The 22,624-nt window shown below is 37.5% G+C and overlaps 1 protein-coding gene across 3 annotated transcripts in view; it reads left to right on the top strand.

Annotated features, from left to right (window-relative positions):
• Positions 1-450: 450 nt before the first annotated feature.
• Positions 451-22,624, top strand: part of PRMT3 (protein arginine methyltransferase 3) — a 124,380-nt gene continuing 102,206 nt past the window's right edge. The window contains exons 1-8 of one of the 3 annotated variants that reach the window (XM_072793776.1): positions 451-526; positions 692-851; positions 2,054-2,136; positions 3,496-3,545; positions 4,550-4,652; positions 11,711-11,870; positions 13,422-13,566; positions 18,247-18,312. In XM_072793776.1, coding sequence (XP_072649877.1) covers positions 499-526; positions 692-851; positions 2,054-2,136; positions 3,496-3,545; positions 4,550-4,652; positions 11,711-11,870; positions 13,422-13,566; positions 18,247-18,312 — 795 coding nt within the window. In that variant the 5' untranslated portion in view covers positions 451-498. The remainder of the gene's footprint in view (positions 527-691; positions 852-2,053; positions 2,137-3,495; positions 3,546-4,549; positions 4,653-11,710; positions 11,871-13,421; positions 13,567-18,246; positions 18,313-22,624) is intronic. The other 2 variants (XM_072793777.1, XM_072793778.1) reach the window with 2 other exon arrangements.

Genomic DNA, 22,624 nt, shown 5'->3' with positions numbered 1-22,624 from the left:
AGAGGCACCGCAAGGCCCGCGACGCCGCCGCCGGGTTTCGGCGGGCAACGGCGCGCGCTCCTGCAACCCAGCGGGCGGGGGCGGGGCGGGGGCGGGGCTCGCGCCCTCGCCCCGCCCACCCCGCCTCCGCCCCGCCCACACGCCGCACGTGACCGACAGCCGCGGCCTTGAGGCCGGAAGCGGCCCCCTGCCCGCACGCGCGCCCCGCCCACTCGCCCTCGCCCCGCCCACCCGCCGCACGTGACCGACGGCGGCGGCCCGAGGCCGGAAGCAGCCCCCTGCCCGCCCACCGCCCCGCCCACTCGCCCTCGCCCCGCCCACCCGCCGCACGTGACCGACGGCGGCGGCCCAAGGCCGGAAGCGGCCCCCTGCCCGCGCGCGCGCCCTGGCGTCTCCGGGCGCGGGGGAGTCCGGCCGCGTTCCCTGCCCGCCGCGGGCTCGCCCCCGCCCCCGCCCCCTTCCCCTTCCCCGCCCCCGTACGCGGGCTTCCCCGCCGCCATGTGCTCGTTAGCGTCGGGCGCCGCGGGTGGGTATCCCGGGCCCTCGGCACCCTGGCCGCCCAGCGCGGAGGCCGCGGCGCCGCACCGGGAGCGTCCCGGGGGGGAGGGTGGGGGAGGGGGCGGCGGGGCCCGGGCGGCGGGAGGGCGGGGGCGGCGCGGCCCGGGGCAGGGCTGACGGTGCGCGTGTCTAGGCGGCCGGGGCGCCGCGGCGGCGGAGGACGAGCTGCCGGAGCTGTCGGACAGCGGGGACGAGGCCGCCTGGGAGGACGACGACGAGGACGAGGACGGGGCCGGGGCGGAGGCGGCGCTCCCGCACGACCAGCAGCAGACGCCCTGCCTGTTCTGCCACAGGTGCGTCCGCCTCGGCCCCGGTGTCCCCGCGGTGTGAACCGAGAGGCCCTTGGACTGAGCCCCCGGCCGTTGTGCTCCCCGGTCCCGCGGGGCCGCAGCAGGGCGCTGGGAGTCGGCGTCGAGCTCGGCCTTGCGAGTGGCCGCCCTGGAGACCCGCCGGGGCGCCCCAGCTTTATGGAGCTGCACCCCTGGCAGGAGGGCAGCAAGGAGGGCAGGAAGGAGGGCAGCCCCGGGCCGCCTGCAGCCCCGCCCGCGGGGGGGAAAGGATGCTCTTCCCCGCGCAGGGAAGCCGAGCGCGCGCCATCCCTGACTCGAGGTCACGGAGCTGGGGTCTGCCTTCCGTCCGCACACACGCTCTTTCCACGTAAAGCCCTGCGTGGCCGTCATCCTCGTGAGCTCTGGCTTTCCGGACCGGCGGGCAGGAACGAGGCCTGCTTGGCATCGGCCAGTGCGAGGGGAATAAACACTTTGCGGCTTCCCGTAAGCCGGGCGCGGGGCTTGGTGGCTGGCGTAGTCCCGCAGGTGGGAGCACAGGTGGCGCCGCGGGCGTGGCTCCGGAACGTCCAGGACACTCAGGGTGTCATAAAACGGTATTTACTGAGCCTCAGGGATGTGCTGCTTTGCGATAGGCTGAGGTCGTGACCTGAGTCACTAGGTCAACCCTCGGTCGCCCACCAGCTGGGGCGTGTGTGCAGCGCGCAGGCGGGGTGCGGCCCCTCCGTATCCCAAGTGCCCTTCGGGTTGCAGGCCTCGGATCAGAGGCTCGGCCCTCACACCACCCAGGGATCCCCATGCTTTATTTCTAAAAGCAGCGTGAGCTGTCTCAGTTCAAAGCCTCTGGAAGCAGCGCTGACACAGAGAAAAGAGCCTTCTGTAGGGAATTTTAGTATCTTGAGAATAACAGTGTATCAAAGGGAGTTCTCTTCCTTAGAAGCCTTTTGATAAACTCGGTGCTGTGATTTCACACATAAATGAACTGTGACACTTACAATGTAGTTTGTTGAGGGTCTGAAATGAGACTCAGGTACTAATTCCCTTTAGAAATGCCTGATCCCTCTCATTTACAAGTATGTGTCTTTTTTTCTTAACTGGATATAAAACCAGAAATCAGCAGAATGGGGGAAGAAGGGTATATTAAACATGAAATCAGTATTTAGACTTTGGAGGGGACTAATTCATGAAGCTGTTGTTTGTTTTTTCAGGTTATTTATATCTGCCGAAGAAACGTTTTCACACTGTAAGTCTGAGCATCAATTTCATATTGATACCATGGTCCATAAACATGGTGAGTATTGTTTGGAATAAAGAGTTTAGTTGCAAGATTTAAGTTCACACTTTGTATTCTTCAAGACCTTTCCTACACAAGTTCAATAGAGTGAAAAATGTACCAACCTATCCTATGAAATTTTTTTTGACAAGTGGCCATTGGAGGAGAACTAATTTTAAGTCACTCTTCTAGATAAGATTTGCTGTACTTAAGCTTATATTGACTTTACAGCTAAAAAGGAAAAACAACTTTGGCACGTGATTGCATTTTTATCTTATTAGAATTAAGGAGAGCAAGGATAGAGTCGGAGTCCGGGAAAGAAGGTGGGATCGTTGTGGAAAAGAGGCAACTTACTAGGTCAAAGCATAACATGAACTTCAGGGCATACAAGGTTGAGTTTGGTAAGAGTCTAGAAAAAGGAGTGCTGAAGTTAAGGTGGTGAACAAAATATCTAGATGATTCTTTTGAAACTTGCATTCGAGCATACTTCCCTTATAATTCAAGTCTGCTTCCTTAAATGGATGCAGAAGAGCTACAGTATTCCACTGAAACTAACGTAATACAGAATTCGTTTTTTCAGTCTTTATATTTGCTATCAATTAGAAAAGACATTATGTGATAAAATATGTTTATAATTCATAAGTTTAACTGCAGCTGCTTTTGTAAGACATGAATGACTTTTTGGGGTTTTTTTTATATACATTCTTAAACTGAATTGAAATCACACTTTTAAATGTAATTTTAAAATTTTTTTCATTTAACAAATAGAGGTTTTTGTATGCTCTTATGCATATAAAACATTTTAAATGCTGTTGTGTTTCTCATAACATTTGTCATGACAAATAATACCCAGTTGGTTGGATATTCTGTTGCTTTTCCACGTTTTAAATGCTGCTTCACCTATGGAAAGAAAGCAAGCCTCATTGTTTTTTGATTTACATCATTTAGCTTAATATAAATACTTTGTATACTCCGTGTCTAGCCAAAACTATAATTTGATAGGCACCCTAAAAAATAGGGAATTTAGAGACTTTGGGCTCTAATATCACCTGCCAAATACTTGGTAAAATCTACAACTGAATTTTCCTGACTTGTATTTTTCTTAACAAATGAGGATTTCAATTCTAAAAATTAATTTCCTGCTTTTTAGAAATGCAAGACAGACAGTAAAAATTGTCATCCATGTGCTTTTGTCAAAGTATTTGGAAGTATTAAAGTTACTATTTCTAGTTCTTAATAAGAAATTCAAAATATTATAAGTTGTAGTTTAGAGGATAGAAATATTTTATTATCTAACCAGAGAAACCTCTATAGAATAATAGGTCAGTGAAACAAAACTCATATTAAAACAGGTGAATATCTTTTTTTTCTCTTTAGGACTTGAATTTTATGGATACATTAAACTAATAAATTTTATTAGACTTAAGGTAAGTTGATAGCTTATTTTATAATTTTGTTTGGTGGGATCCTTGGGTGGCTCAGCAGTTGAGCGTCTGCCTTTGGCCCAGGGCGTGATCCTGGAGTCCCAAGATGAAGTCCCACATCAGGCTCCCTGCATGGAGCCTGCTTCTCTCTCTGCCTGTGTCTCTGCCTCTCTCTCCGTGTCTCTCATGAATAAATAAATCTTTTTAAAAAATCATAATTTTGTTTGGAAACTAAAGAAATACTGCTGTGACTATTGATGAATTGACTTTAGAAGAATACAAAGAACTGCTATATAATCATCATGTTGAGGGAATCATAAACATTAGACACTAGTACAACATAGAGCACCAAGGAAGTGAATACACATCATGCTTAGTAAGGTATTATTTTTAACTTTGTCCAAGAGGTGAATTGATTTATGTGAAAAAGTAATTCAGGGCCTGATGATACTGATGCACAGTATTGCCCTACATCAGAAATAATTTCTAGTGTGATTTCAAGTACTGTGGTTGTCTTTGTTCTATTTTTCAAATACTTAATCCTTTTCTCTCTTCTATTCAAATGATTGTTTATGTTCCCATGTCCCCCAAATCCAAACAATAAAAAAGTGCATTGAAACCATATTGCTGGGATCCCTGGGTGGCGCAGCGGTTTGGTGCCTGCCTTTGGCCCAGGGCATGATCCTGGAGACCCGGGATCGAATCCCACATCGGGCTCCCGGTGCATGGAGCCTGCTTCTCCCTCTGCCTGTGTCTCTGCCTCTCTCTCTCTCTGTATCTGTCATAAATAAATAAAATATTAAAAAAAAAAAGAAACCATATTGCTTAACCTAAGCAATCATACAATAGGTTAACGAAGTGACAAGCGAACACAGACTCCTTAAATAGAGATTTTATGTAAGGTAGACATGATTCCTCAACTTTCCTATCTTTTGTTGGGGGCGGGAGGGGGGGGAGGGACGTTGTGATTATATACAATAAAAAAATGCAATTAATTTTACATCCAGAATCCTACAGTTGAGTATATGAATTCCATCTACAACCCAGTGCCTTGGGAGAAAGAAGAGTATTTGAAGCCAGTATTAGAAGATGACTTATTACTTCAATTTGGTAAGATGAAATACTGAGTCTACTTTTACTTAGGGTCATTTGTAATGGCAAATGGTAGTTAAATGTTCTAAGCAAATATATCATCTCCTTAATTCTCTAAAGACCTCACCAGGTAGCTGGTTTCAATAGGGAAGTTAAGAACTCATAGTCACACTGACCATCTGAGAGAGAAATTTAGAAATAGGAGTTTGTTTAAATATTGTATACAAGATGTTCTGAAACATAGGGACACTTGAGAAAATAATTTTTACTTGTGGACTAAATTTTAGTCTACTAAAATTGACTAAAATTTTAATTTAGTTAATTTAGCTAAAATTAGCTAAATTTTAAATTTAAATTAATCAAAACTTTGAAATCTGATTCTTTATTTTTTCTGCTTCAAAAAATTTAAAGTAGATTTAATAATACTTGCTGCTTTTGTTTGATGTATTTAGATCAGATAATTGACTTTTCTTAAGGCATCAAATTTACTGAGATTTTTTTTTTTTTTTAAAGATTTTGTTTATTCATGAGAGACACAGAGATAAAGGCAGAGATATAGGCAGAGGGAGAAGCAGGCTCCTCGCTGGGAGTCCAACGTGGGACTGGTTCCCAGGACCCAGGATCATGCCCTGAGCTGAAGGCAGCCACGCAACTGCTGACCTACCCAGCATCCCTGAGATTTTGTTTTGATGCAGAACAGATTCCACTTAAATTTCCATGTGTTCACACTAACTCTATAGCCTTCCATGTGGCAGGGCCACTTTCCTTATTATTTATTTATTCATTCATTCATTCATTCATTCATTCATTTTTCCTTTTTTGATTATAGCTTTCTTATTTGGTTATTTGCTGTGTGCATTTGCTCATTCTCTAGTTGACTCTTTAGATTTATTTATTTATTGAGGGAGAGAGTTGTGTGCACATGCGAGTGGAGTAGAGGGAGAGAATCACAAGCGAACTTGCCCCTGAGTGTGAAGCTTGTGGTGGGGGCTCAGTCGCAGGACCCACGAGATCATGACCTGAACCAAAATCAGGAGTCAAGTAGAGCACTTAACTGATTGAGCCACCTGGGCACCCTGGCTCATTCCTTATTGTACAGGGAACTTGTGAAAATTCTTTTGGCTTCTTATAGATACTTTATTGTTCTTACTTACCAGGGTTAGTGTTTTTTGCTTTTTCCCCCTTATTTATATTTTCTTCCATGTTTCTTATGTCAGGCGAGGTAGAGGGTTTGTTCAGATTAGTGGGACCATTCTAAACAGACATGTACCTTCACATACAGAAGTTTGACCGTGTGGAGTTGAACCGTTCTCTGATGAGTATGAGAACTGTGGAAAACTATTCATTTCCATGAGAAGGACCATCATTAAGTTATGTGGCGGTGTGCTGGAGTAGTAAGCTCCTCAGTGTAGGATTTAGGAACTATGTGACCCTGGACAGAGCTTTCTGTTAAGTTTTCATCTATAAAATGAAGAACCTGGGCCAGATTTCTATGATTCTTTCTAGTTCCCAAATTTGGTGAGTCCCAGGTTGATTCTTTCCTATTTTTACAAATACTCTCTAATCTCATTTCTCCCTGGAGTGACCACAGTGATCTCTTTGATAAATGACAAAGTGCCTACTAAGTGCTCTTCATGACTTCCTATATTCAAAATCGTTTATCGAATACTCACATGAACATAGTAATGTTAAATGTTTCTAAACATGAAGAATGAATCTTTCTCATAGGAAGCCCACAGTCTTAATAGTAAGTGTTTTGTTTTTAAATATCTGTCTTGTGTTATAAGGTCAAGTGTTGTAAGTTTCATGAGAAGTAGAAAAGGTAGTACAGTTCAGAAGAGGAACAGATTATTCAGATCAACATATACTGAGTGTTGTGTGCTGGTCACGGTGGTTACAGATCTGCATTGACTAACTCTCCAATGGTATATAAAGTTGATTTCTTTTAGCCTTAATTTGTAAAAAGGTGATAATGACATTACCTTAGAAAGTTGTCACAAAGGTAATGCATATTAGCATAGTACCTGTCAGAGTAAGTGCTTAATAAAGGAGAATTTATTTTTATTAGTAAATAAATAAGGCCTACGAGTTTGGATGAAGAAGCCATGACTTTGATCTGGACCACTTAAAGCAGCTTAGTAAAAGAAGGAGAACTTGAACTGGGCATGCCCTTGCAAACACTGCCTGCTTCTCTCAAATAGCCTGTGTTCCTAGCCATTGGTGGAGAGAAGTGGAAGAGAAGTTTGTCGGTCTCCCAGCTCTAAGCTTGATTACTGACCATTGCATCTCCACTGCCTTTCAGTAAATATTTATTGAGCATCTTCTAAGTATGAGGCTCTGAGCATTTAAAGATGATTGAATAATAATAAATAAATATAAATAATAATAAAGGCGGTGACTAAGAAAATAGGCAATTAAAGTACAGTATGGGGGGCGGGGGCCAGATATCACATCAGTGATAAATCATGTTGATGCTATGAACTCTTTATATAATATGATGTGAGTGGCACTAGAGAAAACTCTAGTCTTCTTCCCCAAAACTGATAACCTCAGTTGAACTATGAAAAACCATGAGACACACAAAGTAAAGGTCATTCTATAAACTACCTGACCAATACTCTTCAAAACTGCCAAGGTCCTCAAAAACAAGGAACATGTAAGAAACTGTCATGGCTAAGAGAGGCTTAAGGAGACATGACAACTGAAAAAAAAAGGAGACATGACAACTGAATGAATTATAGTATCCTGGATAAGATCTTGGATCAGAAAAGGGGATGTTAGGGAAAAACAAATGAAATCGAAGTAAATAAAATGTGTGTTTTTTTTTTTTTTTCTTTTTGAGTACAACGTAGGGGCACCTGGGTGGCTCAGTCGTTAAGCACGTTAAGCATCTGCGTTTGGCTCAGGTCATGATCCCAAGGTCCTGGGATTGAGCCCTGTATTGGACTCTGCCCATTGGGGAGCCTGCTTCTCCCTCTTCTGCCTGCTGCCCCCCCCCCCGCCCCCCCCACTTGTGCGGTCTGTCTCCGGTCTGTCTCCATCACAAACTCTTCTACATTAAGGGACAAAGGATCAAACACTTGATAGAACAGTAGGGGGCAAAATACATGATTAGACAGTTCACCAAAGGTTCAAAAGTAGCCCAACAGTGAGATGCCATTTCTTAGCTATCAGATTGGTAAATACTTTTAAAATATGACATGTTTTGTTGATAAAGCTGAGGAGGTAAGCACTGTCATACATTGCTGGTAGTATGCAATTTTGGCAACACCTAACCAAACTGTACACACATTTACTTTTTAACAGTGGTTTCACTGATAAGAATCTGTTTTTAGGTATACTTCCAATATTCTGAAAATACATATATACAAAATTATTAAGTATAGTATTGTGATTTTTAAATATTTACAACAACTTAAGTGCCCATACATTTAGGAGAGTAGTTGAATAAACTATTGTATATCCACACCATCTACTAAAAAAAGACCCAAAGATCTCTGAACCGATAGAGTGATGTCCAAGACATATTGTTAAATAGGAGAAGGCAAAACTCAAAAGAGTATCTACAGTAAGATATTCTGTCTATGTAAGAAAAAAAGGGATTTGAGAAAATGCATGTGTGTGCTCATTTGTACAAAAGAAATACAGGTAGGATAAACTGGAAACTAAAGAGAGTAGTTAAGTATGGGGTTTAGTGGGACAGGGAGGGAGAGAAGGGCACAATGGGGTTGAGGTAACAGGGATAACAAGGGAACGACATTTCTCTGAGAGTACCTTTTGTATAGCCCCGACTTTTAGGACTGTAGTAGTATTTCTCATAGCCTTCATGTAACGAAGAAACCAGCAAAGCAACCAGGATGTATGAGGGTAGTGATGGTCCAAAATGGGATCCAAACACTAACAAATGAACCTAACCATATTACAAAGGAATAATGTAACTGCCAAAGGGGATGGGGAAGGAAAGAGCTGTGGAAGTAACTGAAAGTCTTGACTGGATATTGTGCTGAGGCTCCCAAGTAGAAAGACTACATAAATGCTGTGATGTCAGTAAAGTTGTTATTTGCAGGGTATGGATTAGCAATCCTGGGACTTCTTTTTTTGTAATAGCATGGACAAGTAAATATATTATGAATAATAAGAGCTGTGTTTCTCACTGTTAGAGAAGGAGGTTTCAGATAAGGAAAAAGGGTAGGATGAAATGAGTCCTATGGTGATAGATTGGTATCAGAGGTACCAGCATGAATTCACAGTTTTTAATGTACATAGAGATAGATACAGAAATAGAGGCATGTGTGTCTATTTGGGTTGGTATATACACATGTATTTCCTAGCTCTGTTGAGACAGCCTAGAAAAACTCCAGTAGCAATGAGCATGCCTACTGCCCAGATTTTAACACCATTATCCAATAAAAGGAACCAAGGCTCTTTAGAGAAGTGATTGATTCCATGGATTGGGCAGGATGATACAACATGAGTTTGGAACAGCTTGTGCCCCAAAGCAGGGAAGTACTTAAAAGATGGGGGGAGGTGGGGACTTACACAAGAATTCAGGAGCCAACCTGAAGGACTGCTAATGGCCGAAGCTGGGCTAATTTGATCAATACAGAAAGTGGCAGTATTGGGTTTTAACCCATAGGACGGAATAAATAGCTTGGATCCGAACTGACCTAATCAACCAAAGAAATACATGAAGAAGGAGCAACTTAAACTTTTTTTTTTTTCTTTTTAAATTTATTTATGATAGTCACACACACAGAGAGAGAGAGAGGCAGAGACACAGGCAGAGGGAGAAGCAGGCTCCATGCACCAGGAGCCCGACGTGGGATTCGATCCTGGGTCTCTAGGATCGCACCCTGGACCAAAGGCAGGCGCCAAACCACTACGCCACCCAGGGATCTCCCAACTTAAACTTAGAATAAGATTTTCACTAGTAAATGTAGAAGGGAAGAGAAAAATAGAAAATCACCATTAGGCGAACAACACAGTAATAACTTGCAGAAAAGACCCACCAATGGATGCTAAGATTAGTGGGCAAAAATTTAAGGTGGAATAGGACTTGCATAGTTCACAGTATCTGCCCAAGAAATTTAAATACAGAGGAGATGTTAACTTCTCCAGTAGACACTACCACAGCCAACTGATCAAGGTTAACATCACCAATAATAAATCCTATTGACACCTTAGTAAAATGCACTCAGGATACAACATCATTTTTCTGCTGTTCTTGTCAAAAATGTAAAACTGTATTCTGGTAATGAAAAAAACATCTGAAAAACCGACGTTGATGAGCAGACTACAAAATCACTGTTACAGAAGTGTCAGATACAGTTCTTGGGTGCAGTATTCTAGATAGAGTTCAGGGTGCTGAATATTTTAGTTCTGATCTTTTACATGTTTTTTAACTTTTCTAATTCATCATTGACAGCGATGTATTTACATTTCTATGACTGAAGATTTGTCTATTTTTGCCTTTTAATTCTATCAGTTTTTGCTTTTGTAAGGTTTATGGTCATTTATAATCGTTAGGTCTTCTTGATAAATTGACCATCCTTTGTGGTAGTTCTTAGCTGCTGAAATGAAGTATCTAGGAGATTCGAACCTCCTGAGACAGAATGTAGATGTGGAGATTCATCTTTCTGAATGTGGCTTAGAACTATTAATTAGACTTTAATAAATTATAGTTATGGGTCTTAATGTTGACTGAACCCTTTCTTCTTTTCAACATTCAACATTTAATATATCTGATTGTCTCCATATTATTAGTGCTGAAAGTTTCTGTTCTTTTATTGCAGCAAAGAGCAAAACAAACCTTTTAAAGCAAAGAAATCAATTCCTTTGTTCATTTCTAATCTGTAACTTAACAAGTTGGCTTACAGTTTGACGAAGTTTGAAAACAAGATACACAGAGTTATAGTAAGGAGTAGAAGATATGGTGTACTGTCCTTAACGTATCTTGTTGCTCTCATTAATTTTTGGTGAATTAAATAATAAATGAATGTATAGTTTTTTAAAACAGTGACTCAGTCTTCTTCAGACTGATTAGAGATTAGTGGCATATTGTACTACTGCTTTTATAAGTTCGATTTAGGCTATAGTCTCTAAGTTACAATATTCCCATGCATTTATTAAGCTTAGTTATTTTGTCTCAACTCTAGAAGTGTCACAACTAAAAACTGAATAAGAAAAAAAGCCATATTTCTCCAAGTGCTGTACTGAAGAGAAAATATAAATGCATTGTTTTTATTGCTTTAGGTTGATCAGAGAGTTAATTGGACTGAATGATAGACACTGGGATTTTGACCTCACTCACTAACTCCATATATTAATTTCTGTTAGCAGAAGTATTAGTTTTACAGTGGAAGTTAATGAGTTCATACATAGTGAAATTAAAGTCAAATCAAGAATTTTTAATACTAGGAATTAGGATGTCAGTAATATCAGCAATAGACATTGATGTATAGATTGCAGTATCCCTTACTTAGGATGAAAAAGTTACTGAATGTGTAGAATTCCTTATGCACACACTGTCCTTAATGAATATCTAAATGTCATACCTGTGTCTGAGAAGGGACCTGGTGAACTGGCAATAATATGAGCTAGGAGGGCAGGCATGGGTTTGAATCGTAGTTTTTTTCATTAAACAGCCAAATGACTTTGGGCTGTAGTCACTTAATTCCTCTGAAATTTATATTTCCCATGCCTTAAAATAGGAATAAATGTTACATGTTAGGTTTGTTTTGAGGGTGAAATGAAATGTAATGTGTGTAAAAGAAACCTGGTAGTCAATACATTCAAGGATTTTTTCCATTTTTTTTTGTTCCTTCCTAGTTTTAGTTCAGTATAATTAATGCATTTATATATGGTTAATTTAGCCCCCTAATGAAAAACTTAGAGTAACAACATGCTTTTTAAATTTAAATGGAAACAGTTTGAATATTAAATATTTAATTAGAAATACTTTTACAAATATTTCTCAGTTGGCTGCATAATAGGCACTTTGTATTTATTGATAACATGTTTATATTTGCTTCATTGTCAGAAGATGTCCTGATAATAATGTCCATTTATTTCTTTAGATGTAGAAGATCTTTATGAACCAGTGTCAGTCCCATTCTCATATCCCAATGGCCTCAATGAAAACACATCCGTTGTTGAAAAATTGAAACATATGGAAGCCAGGGCACTGTCTGCTGAAGCTGCATTAGCTAGAGCACGTGAGGATCTGCAAAAAATGAAGTAATTTATCAATCTTACAGAAAATTATTTATTTAGATACTAAAAGTAATACCACTAAGAATAAGGTGGAATATGGTAAAACATTTCATATACTGGAAAGCACAATGTAGGTATTTAATTTTAAATTTATTTTAAATTAATGATATTAATTAATATTAGCATTTTTATATGTTATAGATATAGTTGATTAACATAAAATTTTGTGGTTTTACCTCTTCTCACATACTTCTTTATAATTACTTTTGTACTAATGGTTATTATTCTGGGAGTGTTGGCCTCTTGAGTGCTTTTGTTCTTTGATATTGCTTTCCTTTGAAATGCTTTGTATCTAATAAATTTCTCCATTTACTTTTTTTCTCCTAGGCTTTTAAAGGAGAGTAATTAATATTTTTTTAGGTTGGAGGACAATACAGTGTTGAAATTTTTGTTTTTAAAGAATCAAAGTATAATTATGTAGTATTCAGTTAGAAAACCAGATACATAGGATGGTTTTCTCCAGTGAGTAAATTAGCCTTCTACTGGCTTAGTACTTCACAGAATTTAATGTGCATATGAACCACCTGGGAATTTGTTAAACTGTACGTTCTGATTCAGAGGTCTGACATAGGGCCTGAGATTCTGCGTTTTTACCAAGTATAGCTTTAGCTGTTGGATTTGTAAGTCAATTGCCATTTCCCTAGTACCCACTTGATGGTTTGCTGGGATGTCCAGCAGGGAACATTGGATAGCTTGATTGTGGTTCCCTCTCCCCATTTTTGAAATTTTATTCTGGTTAATTTATTAACCAACAACAACTCTACTATCTACCTCTTTGTGTTTCTCCCCCATATATACATTATAGATTCTTTTTTTTTTTTTAATTTTTTAAATTTATTTATTTATGATAGTCACAGAGAGAGAGAGAGAGAGAGAGGCAGAGACACAGGCAGAGGGAGAAGCAGGCTCCATGCACCAGGAGCCTGATGTGGGATTCGATCCCGGGTCTCCAGGATCGCGCCCTGGGCCAAAGGCAGGTGCCAAACCGCTGCGCCACCCAGGGATCCCACGTTATAGATCCTTAATACGTTGTGATCAGAGAGGGAATTGAGTTTTAGAGCTGCAGTGGGTGGTGGTGGCATACCTAGTAATTCTCAATTTGAGTCACCTTTCTGCCCATAGAACACTTCCCCTGAGATGATATGGTTTGAAAGAATATTAATAGTGTTGAAATATACCACATTGATTCCGTTGCTAAAATAAGGTTTTAGAACAGTAGAGATATTGAATAAAGAGAATGTGCTTTTGTTCAGTTGAAAGATACAAATGGCTATAATCTTCAGCTGGCAGTGTTTTTGTGATTTGCAGAAGAAATGTTTACATCTCGGTTTGAATATGCTTTTGCTTAAGGTCCAGCAGGGGGAGCTTTCAGTTGCTTAAGATAGAATGTGAGTTAGAAGGCTCATCACACTGCATTCTCCACTCCCTCCACTTTCCTCTCCCTCAACCTCTAGCCTTTCCTTTTTTCATGGTCCAATAAACCTGTCTCAAGGGTGTATTTCAAATTGATTACAGACAATTTGCTCAGGATTTTGTGATGAACGCAGATGTCAGAACCTGCTCGTCATCTACTACTGCCATTGCAGACCTCCAGGAAGATGAGGATGGTGTTTATTTCAGCTCATACGGGCATTATGGGATACATGAAGAAATGCTAAAGGTTAGAAAAGAGCACAAACCCACCAAATCCATACTAAAGGAAAAATAGAATAAAACAAGTTTTTAATATATATGCTGTAGGAAAACTGTTTTTTTTTGTTGTTGTTTTTTTAGAATTGCTTTTTAAATCTTTGGTGCTTAATAGCACATCTTGGGTGGAAAAGACTACAGGAGCATCACAGTCAACTGTAAATTCTGTTTAAGATCATTATTAATCTTTATTATACAGTCTTTACTTTTACTTGAAATAGAACATTGGAAAAAACTGCTGCTGGTTTAGGTCTTCTCAAAAGCAGCTATTAAATAGGAACAAATTATACGTTTGCCTTTTAATGTACAAAGGGGATGATTAATTTTAGTGTTTTAAATAGCAGTATGACTTCAATTTGGGCAAATAATTCTTTGGTACAAAGTTTAATTCTAAATCTCACAGTTGTCATGGCATAACTTTTTTTACACTTGAAATCATTAATATGTAGAAGAATTTCCTAAATTGGTCAAATAAGGTTTTTAAATTTGATTGTTTTAATTTTTATAATGTCCATATAAAATAGAAGTAGATTTCTAGCTTTGCCTGGTAATTATACATTTGATTATGTATTACAGATTGTAAAATAGTAAGATGTAATTTTTTAATTTGGTAAAACTAAAAATATCTATAGTAAAACAAGTGGTGGAATGTAAAAAATTTATTTAAATGTTAGATGTTCATCTCTGTGAATTTTCAATGCTACAGCCTTTTCTTAAAATAAACCAACAAAAAATTCATTCCTAAATTCTTCCTTACCAGATTGTTTTATTTTGGAAAGCCCTAAGACCATGTTCCCCTGACACAAATGCATCAATGTCATGTCATTTCTCTACTAATGACATGTCACGGTTGTGCTTTTTGTTGTCACTTGGGAATGGTATAGCATTATAAATAACAGTTCTCTTATAAGTGATAAATTAAGTCCAGAGGGAGTTTGTTTAAAGGAAATTGACTTACTCTCTTTTCTTTGTTAAAATTAATTTTATTGTGTCTAGAATTTTTTTTTAAGGAATTAACTTAAGCCCATGTTTGTTATTTTAAATCACCTCATTAATCTAAATGCCACCAAGCTTTAATGCCTTTGGTGTGGAAATTGTGTGGGTTTTCAGACAGATAAGTTTATTGAGACTCCAAATAGATAGCACATAAAAGTGTCCTAGGTACAATCATCAAGGAAACCCGGTTTGACTACTTGTTTCCAAATTCTGTCTTGGAAATTTGTAGCTGTATATCCATTACTAGAAGATCTTCACACCTGATCTTGTATCTTTAAGTCCTTTTGACGTACATACGGATTTAAGAAGTTCCAACTTGAAGTTTCCAGTGCTACCTTTTCCCTTTTAGAGAATCATTTAAGAATCCCTATTAGTATAATTTTCCATGCCTCACTTCCCATTAGCTGTTACACAATGTAATTACCTCTCATCGGGGATGACTTGATTAAGTTTTTAGAGGAAATAAGGACCTATTCCATGCAAAAAGAACTATTTATCAATTTTATATTTTGCTAAATTATAAAATGTGGATGAGTAGAAAATGTTCTGTATATCAAGCAGTAATTTGTTTTGTTTCTTAAAACAATTCTTAGCTCACATAATCTGTTTAAGGTTGTGCTACTACTAGAATCTCACTTGATCTTTATAAATAATTTAAAATTGAGAAACTGTATAGGATTTACTTTAACGCTTAGGATGGCCTTGCTTTTATAGGAAGAGTTATTTGGAATTTTGGTTGCTTAGTCTCATATTTCAATGACACTATTGTGGCATATGTTGTGATCATAATTATAAATAAAAGTATTTTGTGATCTCCTGTTCTAGAGTTTAGATGAAGATCTCAGTTTTGAATTTCAGCGATACAGTTGATGGAAGGATGGATTACACGAACTTTCAAAATCCTTTGCCCACCTTATCTTTCTGAGGAACAGTCATTGTTGACTAATGTTGTAAATCTGAGATGCATTATTCTCTTTTTTTTTTCCAAGAAAAATATTGTTCATCCTGGTGAACATTTATCACAGATCATGGTACTATTAGATAATTTTTCTTTACTGCATTCTTCTCATTGTATCTCCAGCTGACGCCTACATTCCTTCCACCTACATAAGCCTACACATTTAGAACATACTGTTATTTATATTTGTAAAATTTATGGTATATACTTTTCTATAGTCTCTTTCTTAATTTTTTTTATATTTGTAGGAATAATTCCATGACACTTTACTAGTCTTAAACAATTATTTTGCTTCTTAGTATTGGAGCTTTAATTTTATTCTTTTGTGTTTTTTTTTTTTTAATTTATTTTTTATTGGTGTTCAATTTACTAACATACAGAATAACACCCAGTGCCTGTCACCCATTCACTCCCACCCCCCGCCCTCCTCCCCTTCTACCACCCCTAGTTCGTTTCCCAGAGTTAGCAGTCTTTACGTTCTGTCTCCCTTTCTGATATTTCCCACACATTTCTTCCCCCTTCCCTTATATTCCTTTTCACTATTATTTATATTCCCCAAATGAATGAGAACATATAATGTTTGTCCTTCTCCGACTGACTTACTTCACTCAGCATAATACCCTCCAGTTCTTTTGTGTTTCTTAAATAGGGCGATGAAAGAAAATAATTTTTAAAATTTTTGTTTATTGTATTGAAACATTAGTGTTTTAGAATACATTTTTAGAAGTAGTTATGAGTGCTAGTCTTTCATTTGCTTGCATTTTCACGTTTAGTGGTTTTTCAAAATTTCAGTTATTAAATTGAACCTCTGCTGTGTCCAAGGCACTCTGGTACACTTTGGATTTTATTGCATCAGAGTGAGCGTGTGAATGAAAGCAGATGGGTCTGTAGAAAGAGCTTGGATGAAGGACTGTAGTTAAGGGAGCAGTGGTGCATGAATTTAGTTAGGACTGGAGTTGGGTGCTCGTGATCAAGTTGGAGCAGTGGTGAGGCAGTGTGATTGGCGAGAGCTTTCTGAGCGCCTGCCTCCTAGACTGATGTTCAGCCAGCAGAAATCACTGGTTGTAGTATAAGAAGAGTGTAAAAATGACAAATGTATGGAATGGTATTTTTTAAAAGACTTTTAAGATTGGTAAGTTAATATTAGTAAATCTATTTAAACATTAGATTCTTCCAGTAATTCTTAAAGTAATTGCAGGGAAAGGTTTAATAAACCTGATTTAAAATGTTTTTAGGGGCACCTGGGTGGCTCAGTGGTCGAGTGTCTGCCTTTGGCTCAGGGTCATGATCCTGGGGAACTGGGATCAAGTCCCACATCAGGCTCCCCTGCAGGAAGCCTGCTTCTTCCTCTGCCTATGTCTCTGCCTTTCTCTCTGTGTCTCTCATAATTAAATAAATAAAATATTTAAAAAGAAGTTTTTTGTAAACCAGTTTAAAATAATTCCATCAAAAAACATGGAATTCTGTAATTCTCCATTCTTATATCCTGTAACTAAGTAAAACAACTTGGCTTTTAATTTAAGACTTTTTTTATTTTTTTCCAAAATCCCAATACTGGCCTAAAAAATTTTTTTGAAGGGTATGGATTCCATAAATTTTTATATTGTAGCATTTGCTGTAACATTTCTTTTTACCTAGTGTGAAACCCAAAACTGGAATTCCTAATCTATTTTTATTGTGCTCATTTTATTTACTTGGCAGCAGAGGCCCTTACTGCTTAATTTGCTGTCTGTGTCTATCTCAACTGAAATAATTTAAAAGGGAATCGGCCTTATTCATGAAATAAAATAAATGTTATCATCCGGTGCCTGTCTTGGTCACAGGTCGTGTGAGACTCCAGAGTGCAGAAGTCTCATCAATGTGAGCTGCATGGCTCAAATGATTTACCTTTGGGTTACAGGGTTTTAAGCATCATTTCCTACTACAGACATTTCTAGAAACAAAACAGGATTATAAATCAAATGGGCGCTGATAAGTGTCATTCTTAGAAAAGCCATATTCCGGGATCCCTGTGTGGCGCAGCGGTTTAGCGCCTGCCTTTGGCCCAGGGCGCGATCCTGGAGACCCAGGATCAAATCCCACGTCAGGCTCCCGGTGTATGGAGCCTGCTTCTCCCTCTGCCTGTGTCTCTGCCTCTCTCTCTCTCTCACTGTTTGCCTATCATAAATAAATAAAAAAAAAAAATTAAAAAAAAAAAAGCCATATTCCCTTTGGTTTCATTTTTTTATATGCAATTGTAAACATTTATCTGTTTTGGTTATTTTTCTCCCATATTTTAATATAATATTTTAACATTTAACATAGATTCCCTCCACTACAGGGAGTCAGGCTCCTGATCCCAGGCCCTATTAAAGGAACAAAACATCATGTTCAGCTTCTATTAGCTTTAATTACCAGTTGAAGTCTTTTTTTTTTTTTTTTTAACCAGTTGAAGTCATAAAGTGATAACACATCAAGACAAAAACATCAAGACAAAAATATGTACATCCCTTATCTGACTTTCAGTGATTATCCTTGTGTGTTTGTGGCATTTCCATTTTTTATTGTTTTCTTTTAGGAAAAAAAATTAAGCTTGGCTTTTCATGAAAACAGTAGCTATGGAAACTAGCAATATGCGATAAAATAACAAATATCTTCCTAGAAATTTTTATATTTTCAGTCTACCATGTAAACAGTGTTTTTCTTTCTCTACTCTAGGACAAAGTGCGAACAGAAAGTTACCGAGATTTTATATACCAAAATCCACATATCTTCAAAGACAAGGTGAGTAGCATAGGCTACAGAATTGTTCATTTCATACGGATCTTGGACAGTAGAAGTCCTCTCTTGGGTATCATTGTGATAGCAGTTGATTTAGTTTACTCTGGCTTTATTTCATGGAAGACTTTTATGATGCTTCTCTGTAGTGCAGGATCCTGATAACAGAAATGCTGATTGGTGCTGTCACTTGGTGTACAGATTTTTTAAATTGAAATTCATAAATTACAGTGACATGGTTTAGTTAAACTTTGCTTATTCAGATTATTTGCTTAAACCATATTTTTTATTTACTGTGATTCCTATGAATTTCAGATGTATCAGATAAGTCCCATACCAAGGCATAGTTTTAATGATTACTCTAGTTTGTATTAATTAGCTAAAAATAAATAATTTTAAGAAGTTATTATTAATAAGTAGGGTCAAATATTGTAAGGTAGAACTTATTTTATATGCTTCCTTTTAAGACCTCATTTACCTATTTTGAGACAGTTTATATTTTATAGTTAGTACCATTTCAGGTTATTTCAAATGTGAAATTTCATACTGTGTACGTGTGTGTGCGCGTAATATGTGTCATTTGTCTTTCCTCCCTCATGAATTGTTTTCATTTTTCCTTCTTCACTTCTTCCTTCCCTTTCTACATTGGCATGTTTACTTAGAAATTCAGATTTTCTGTTTTTCCTTTCTTATTGGAAATTAGTCCACTAATTTAGTCAAAAATATTATCACCTCTGCCACGTACCTTTGTTTGGGAATTTTTCCTCACCCTTTCCACTTCGAGAACATCTATATTGACAACATACCAGGTTTTTAAAATTTCCCTTTCACCTTCATTTTATTCTCTGAGGTTATTTCATAAGCTTTACATGATATTGTAGCAATGAATAACAACCTTTATATTTAAAAAAATTTCTTTTCCTGATTTGTGTATTATTTGGAATATAATATAGATTTGTTTTTCATTTTCCATATCTGTTTCCCAAGAGCTGTGTTTCACTAAAATGTGACTTAGCTGAGTTAGACAGTTGAGATTTATATGGTACTCTGATATCTTGGCTAGAGCATTACCTAACATGAAAGGTTTATGATGGTATGTGGTTTTTTTGTATTTACTGATCCCCCTATAGACAAATAGGTGATTTTATTTTAAAAAATCTTAGTTTTTATCAGTTCTTTGTACTTAGGTTTTTTGTATGCTTTTTATATTTACAGCAGAGACTAAGAATTTTTTTATAGTTGGTTTTTAGATTTACCAAGTGCTGGAGCAATTTATTAAAGTCTAAAAAACTGCTTTGTTCCCAGTGAAGCAAATATGTTACTATTAAAAATTTTGCTTTATACTTCTAGTTAGACTGTGCTCAGATTTTTATTTGATTTTTTCAGTAATATGTTGTGGAGAAATTAAGCATGTACTGGTCTGGGCATCATTAGTCCTGCCTGGCTTCTCAGGAACCAGATATATAATTTTAGACAAGTGGATGGATCTCTTTGGGCCTCATCTGTAATATGAAATTATTTCAACCCCTTCTGTTTTGAAAATTTTATGAGTTTTTTAAAATTGCAAAGCCTCTCTTTGAGCCATCTTTTCTTAATACTTTTTGATATGACTGCCATAAGGATTTGTTAAGTGAAAGTAAGTTAAAAGTTTTTTTCAGTATGCTATTGAATAGATTTGTCTTCTCTAAAAATACACCGAAAAGGCACAAGTATTTTCATTAGAAGCTTAATTATTGAGGAATTAAGTAATTCTAAATATTTTTATGTATATGGAATGCATCTTCGTGGATTCCTAGACATACACAGTTACTTTCTGTTTTAAGGTTTTTATTTGTAACAGTATTATAGAAAAATTATATATATATATGTATATATATAATGTACATTTTCAGACAAAATACATGCCTATGGGAAATATATAAAGTTTCAGTTAGTTGTGTTTTACTTACTGCTCTTACTGAAGATATTAAATATGCCAAACTCAGAAAACAGCTTATTAATAATTTGGGAGTATTTTTCCTTAGCACTTTCTCTAAAATGCTTTCATTAATCAGTACGTAATTAGTTTTGCTTGGCATTTATGGCTTCTCAAAAATATACTGCAGTGTACAATATTATACCTATCTTTTTAATTCCTTAAAACACTTTCAGGGTTTAATTTCTGTAATTAACAATATTAAATAATCTAGAGCTTTCATATTTTTAAATGATTTGGAATACTTTTCTTTATATACTATCGGTACAGATTTAGAAAATATACTACCATATATATATTTTTGTTTGTTTTTTTAAGATTTTCTTTATTCATAGAGACAGAGAGAGAGAAAGAGAGAGGCAGAGACACAGGTAGAGGGAGAAGCAGGTATTATACAGAGAGCCTGATGTGGGACTCGATCCAGGGTCTCCAGGATCACGCCCTGGGCTGCAGGTGGCACTAAACCGCTGCACCACCAGGGCTGCCCACTACCATATATTTAAATAGCATTTGATAATTTATATCAAATTGCTTTCAAACACATTGTCACTGTATATAATATACCTGTAACAAGGCAGCGCAAGTATTTATTTACTTTTGCACATGTAGATATTTGAGACCAGTAGATTAATTGACTTGCCCTAAAACAGGCAACTAAAACAAAACCAAACCTGAGGGTTTATACTCCTAGGTTACTGTCCTTAACCCTGTGCCACTGCACTTGAAACACCATTATTTTAAAATAGAATGAATAATTAGAGTGAGATCCATTAGTTATATTTTAATTCACATTATTTTTCAAATGTGGGCCATATGCTTTTTGTGTGCTGTGATAGAATATGTTCATAAATTTATTTAAATCTAATTATTTTTAAAAGTGTATGAAATAACTTGTTTTCCTAAGTCTTATTACCATTGTTCTTTTTTGCTTTTATCTCCATTAGGTTGACAAACTTCATATAACACTACTTCTATATCATGCTATGTAGGCTCATAGTAGAGATTTCTTTTTCAGAAAGATGCTAATTATTAAAAATGTGTTTCTTTCTTCCATCTCTTCTCCCTCCATTCTTTCCTTCTTGCCTTCTTTTCCTTTATTCTTATCTTAATATTGTGTGAATTCACAAACCTCCTGTGGAGGCCATATGGTTTCTCAGATTTAATTTAACTTTGGGTGGCAAATCGTGTTATCACCCCTCATAATTAATTTCTATTTGTAGTCCATTGAAGAAATTCACAGTTAGGTGCCTTCACTATGCTTTTGATTATTATCTAAAATTAAATTGATACATGTTTCCTCTTTTTTTTTTTTTTTTTTTTTAGAAAAAAGTATCAAATTCCTTCACCATTTTATAAAATAATGTTAGTTTTTTAATCATCATTTCTACCTTCCTTTGATTCTATCAAGTTTTAGTTTATTACCTAATTTTGAGCTAGGTAGAATAAATAATGTGTGATTTAAAATATTTTTTAATACATGCTTTAGAAGCAGATTGACTTACATTTGCATGCTAGCTTTACAGATTACCAGCTGTATGATCCTAGACCTGTTAACCTTCCCTCTCTTAAGTTCTTTCACTTTCATCATTTGCAGGATTAAGTAAGATTTATATATATATATATGCATATATATATGCTATTATATATGCATATATATATAAATTATGTTTATATGTGTATGTATATGTAGTGTTATAAAAGAACACATACCTTAATTGGAATCTATGACATATATACTTCTGTACTTTAGCTTTCTTCACTCAGCAACCTTTTTTTGTTTTTTTTTTTAAGATTTCATTTATTTATTCATGAGAGACATAGAGAGACAGAGGCAGAGACACAGGCAGAGGGAGAAGCAGGCTCCTCTCAGGGAATCTGATGTGGGACTCGATCCCCAGACTGTGGTATCATGCCCTGAGCTGGAGGCAGATGCTCAACCGTTGAGCCACCCAGGCATCCCCACTCAGCAACCTTTCTTAGAGATGATTCCTTATTATCATTCTTTCAATGGCTCATATGTCCAATGTAAGAATGTCCATAAGTTTTAACTTTTAATACTAGAAACTGCATATAAAAATATAAAATATTTAAATTTTTAAAAAATACATGTGGGAGTACAATGATAAGATAAATTCCTAGCAGTGGACTTCCTGGGTCAAAAAGGGTTATTTACCATGGATGGTGTTAGTACCACCAGTCTGTCTTTACATAAACAGTGTGTGCTTGTTGATTTAACCAGTCACCATTGCCAAATACTATAGTATCATACTATGATATGATAGTAAATACTAAACTTCTAAATTTCACACTGACCTTTTATTTTTAAATTCTGCAGTTATTTCA

This window comes from Canis lupus, chromosome 23 (assembly GCF_048164855.1).
Source record: "Canis lupus baileyi chromosome 23, mCanLup2.hap1, whole genome shotgun sequence".
In the NCBI taxonomy this organism is placed as follows: Eukaryota; Metazoa; Chordata; class Mammalia; order Carnivora; family Canidae; genus Canis; species Canis lupus.
The sequence above is the reverse complement of the archived record's forward strand: the minus strand, read 5'-3'. Positions and strand labels throughout refer to the sequence as shown.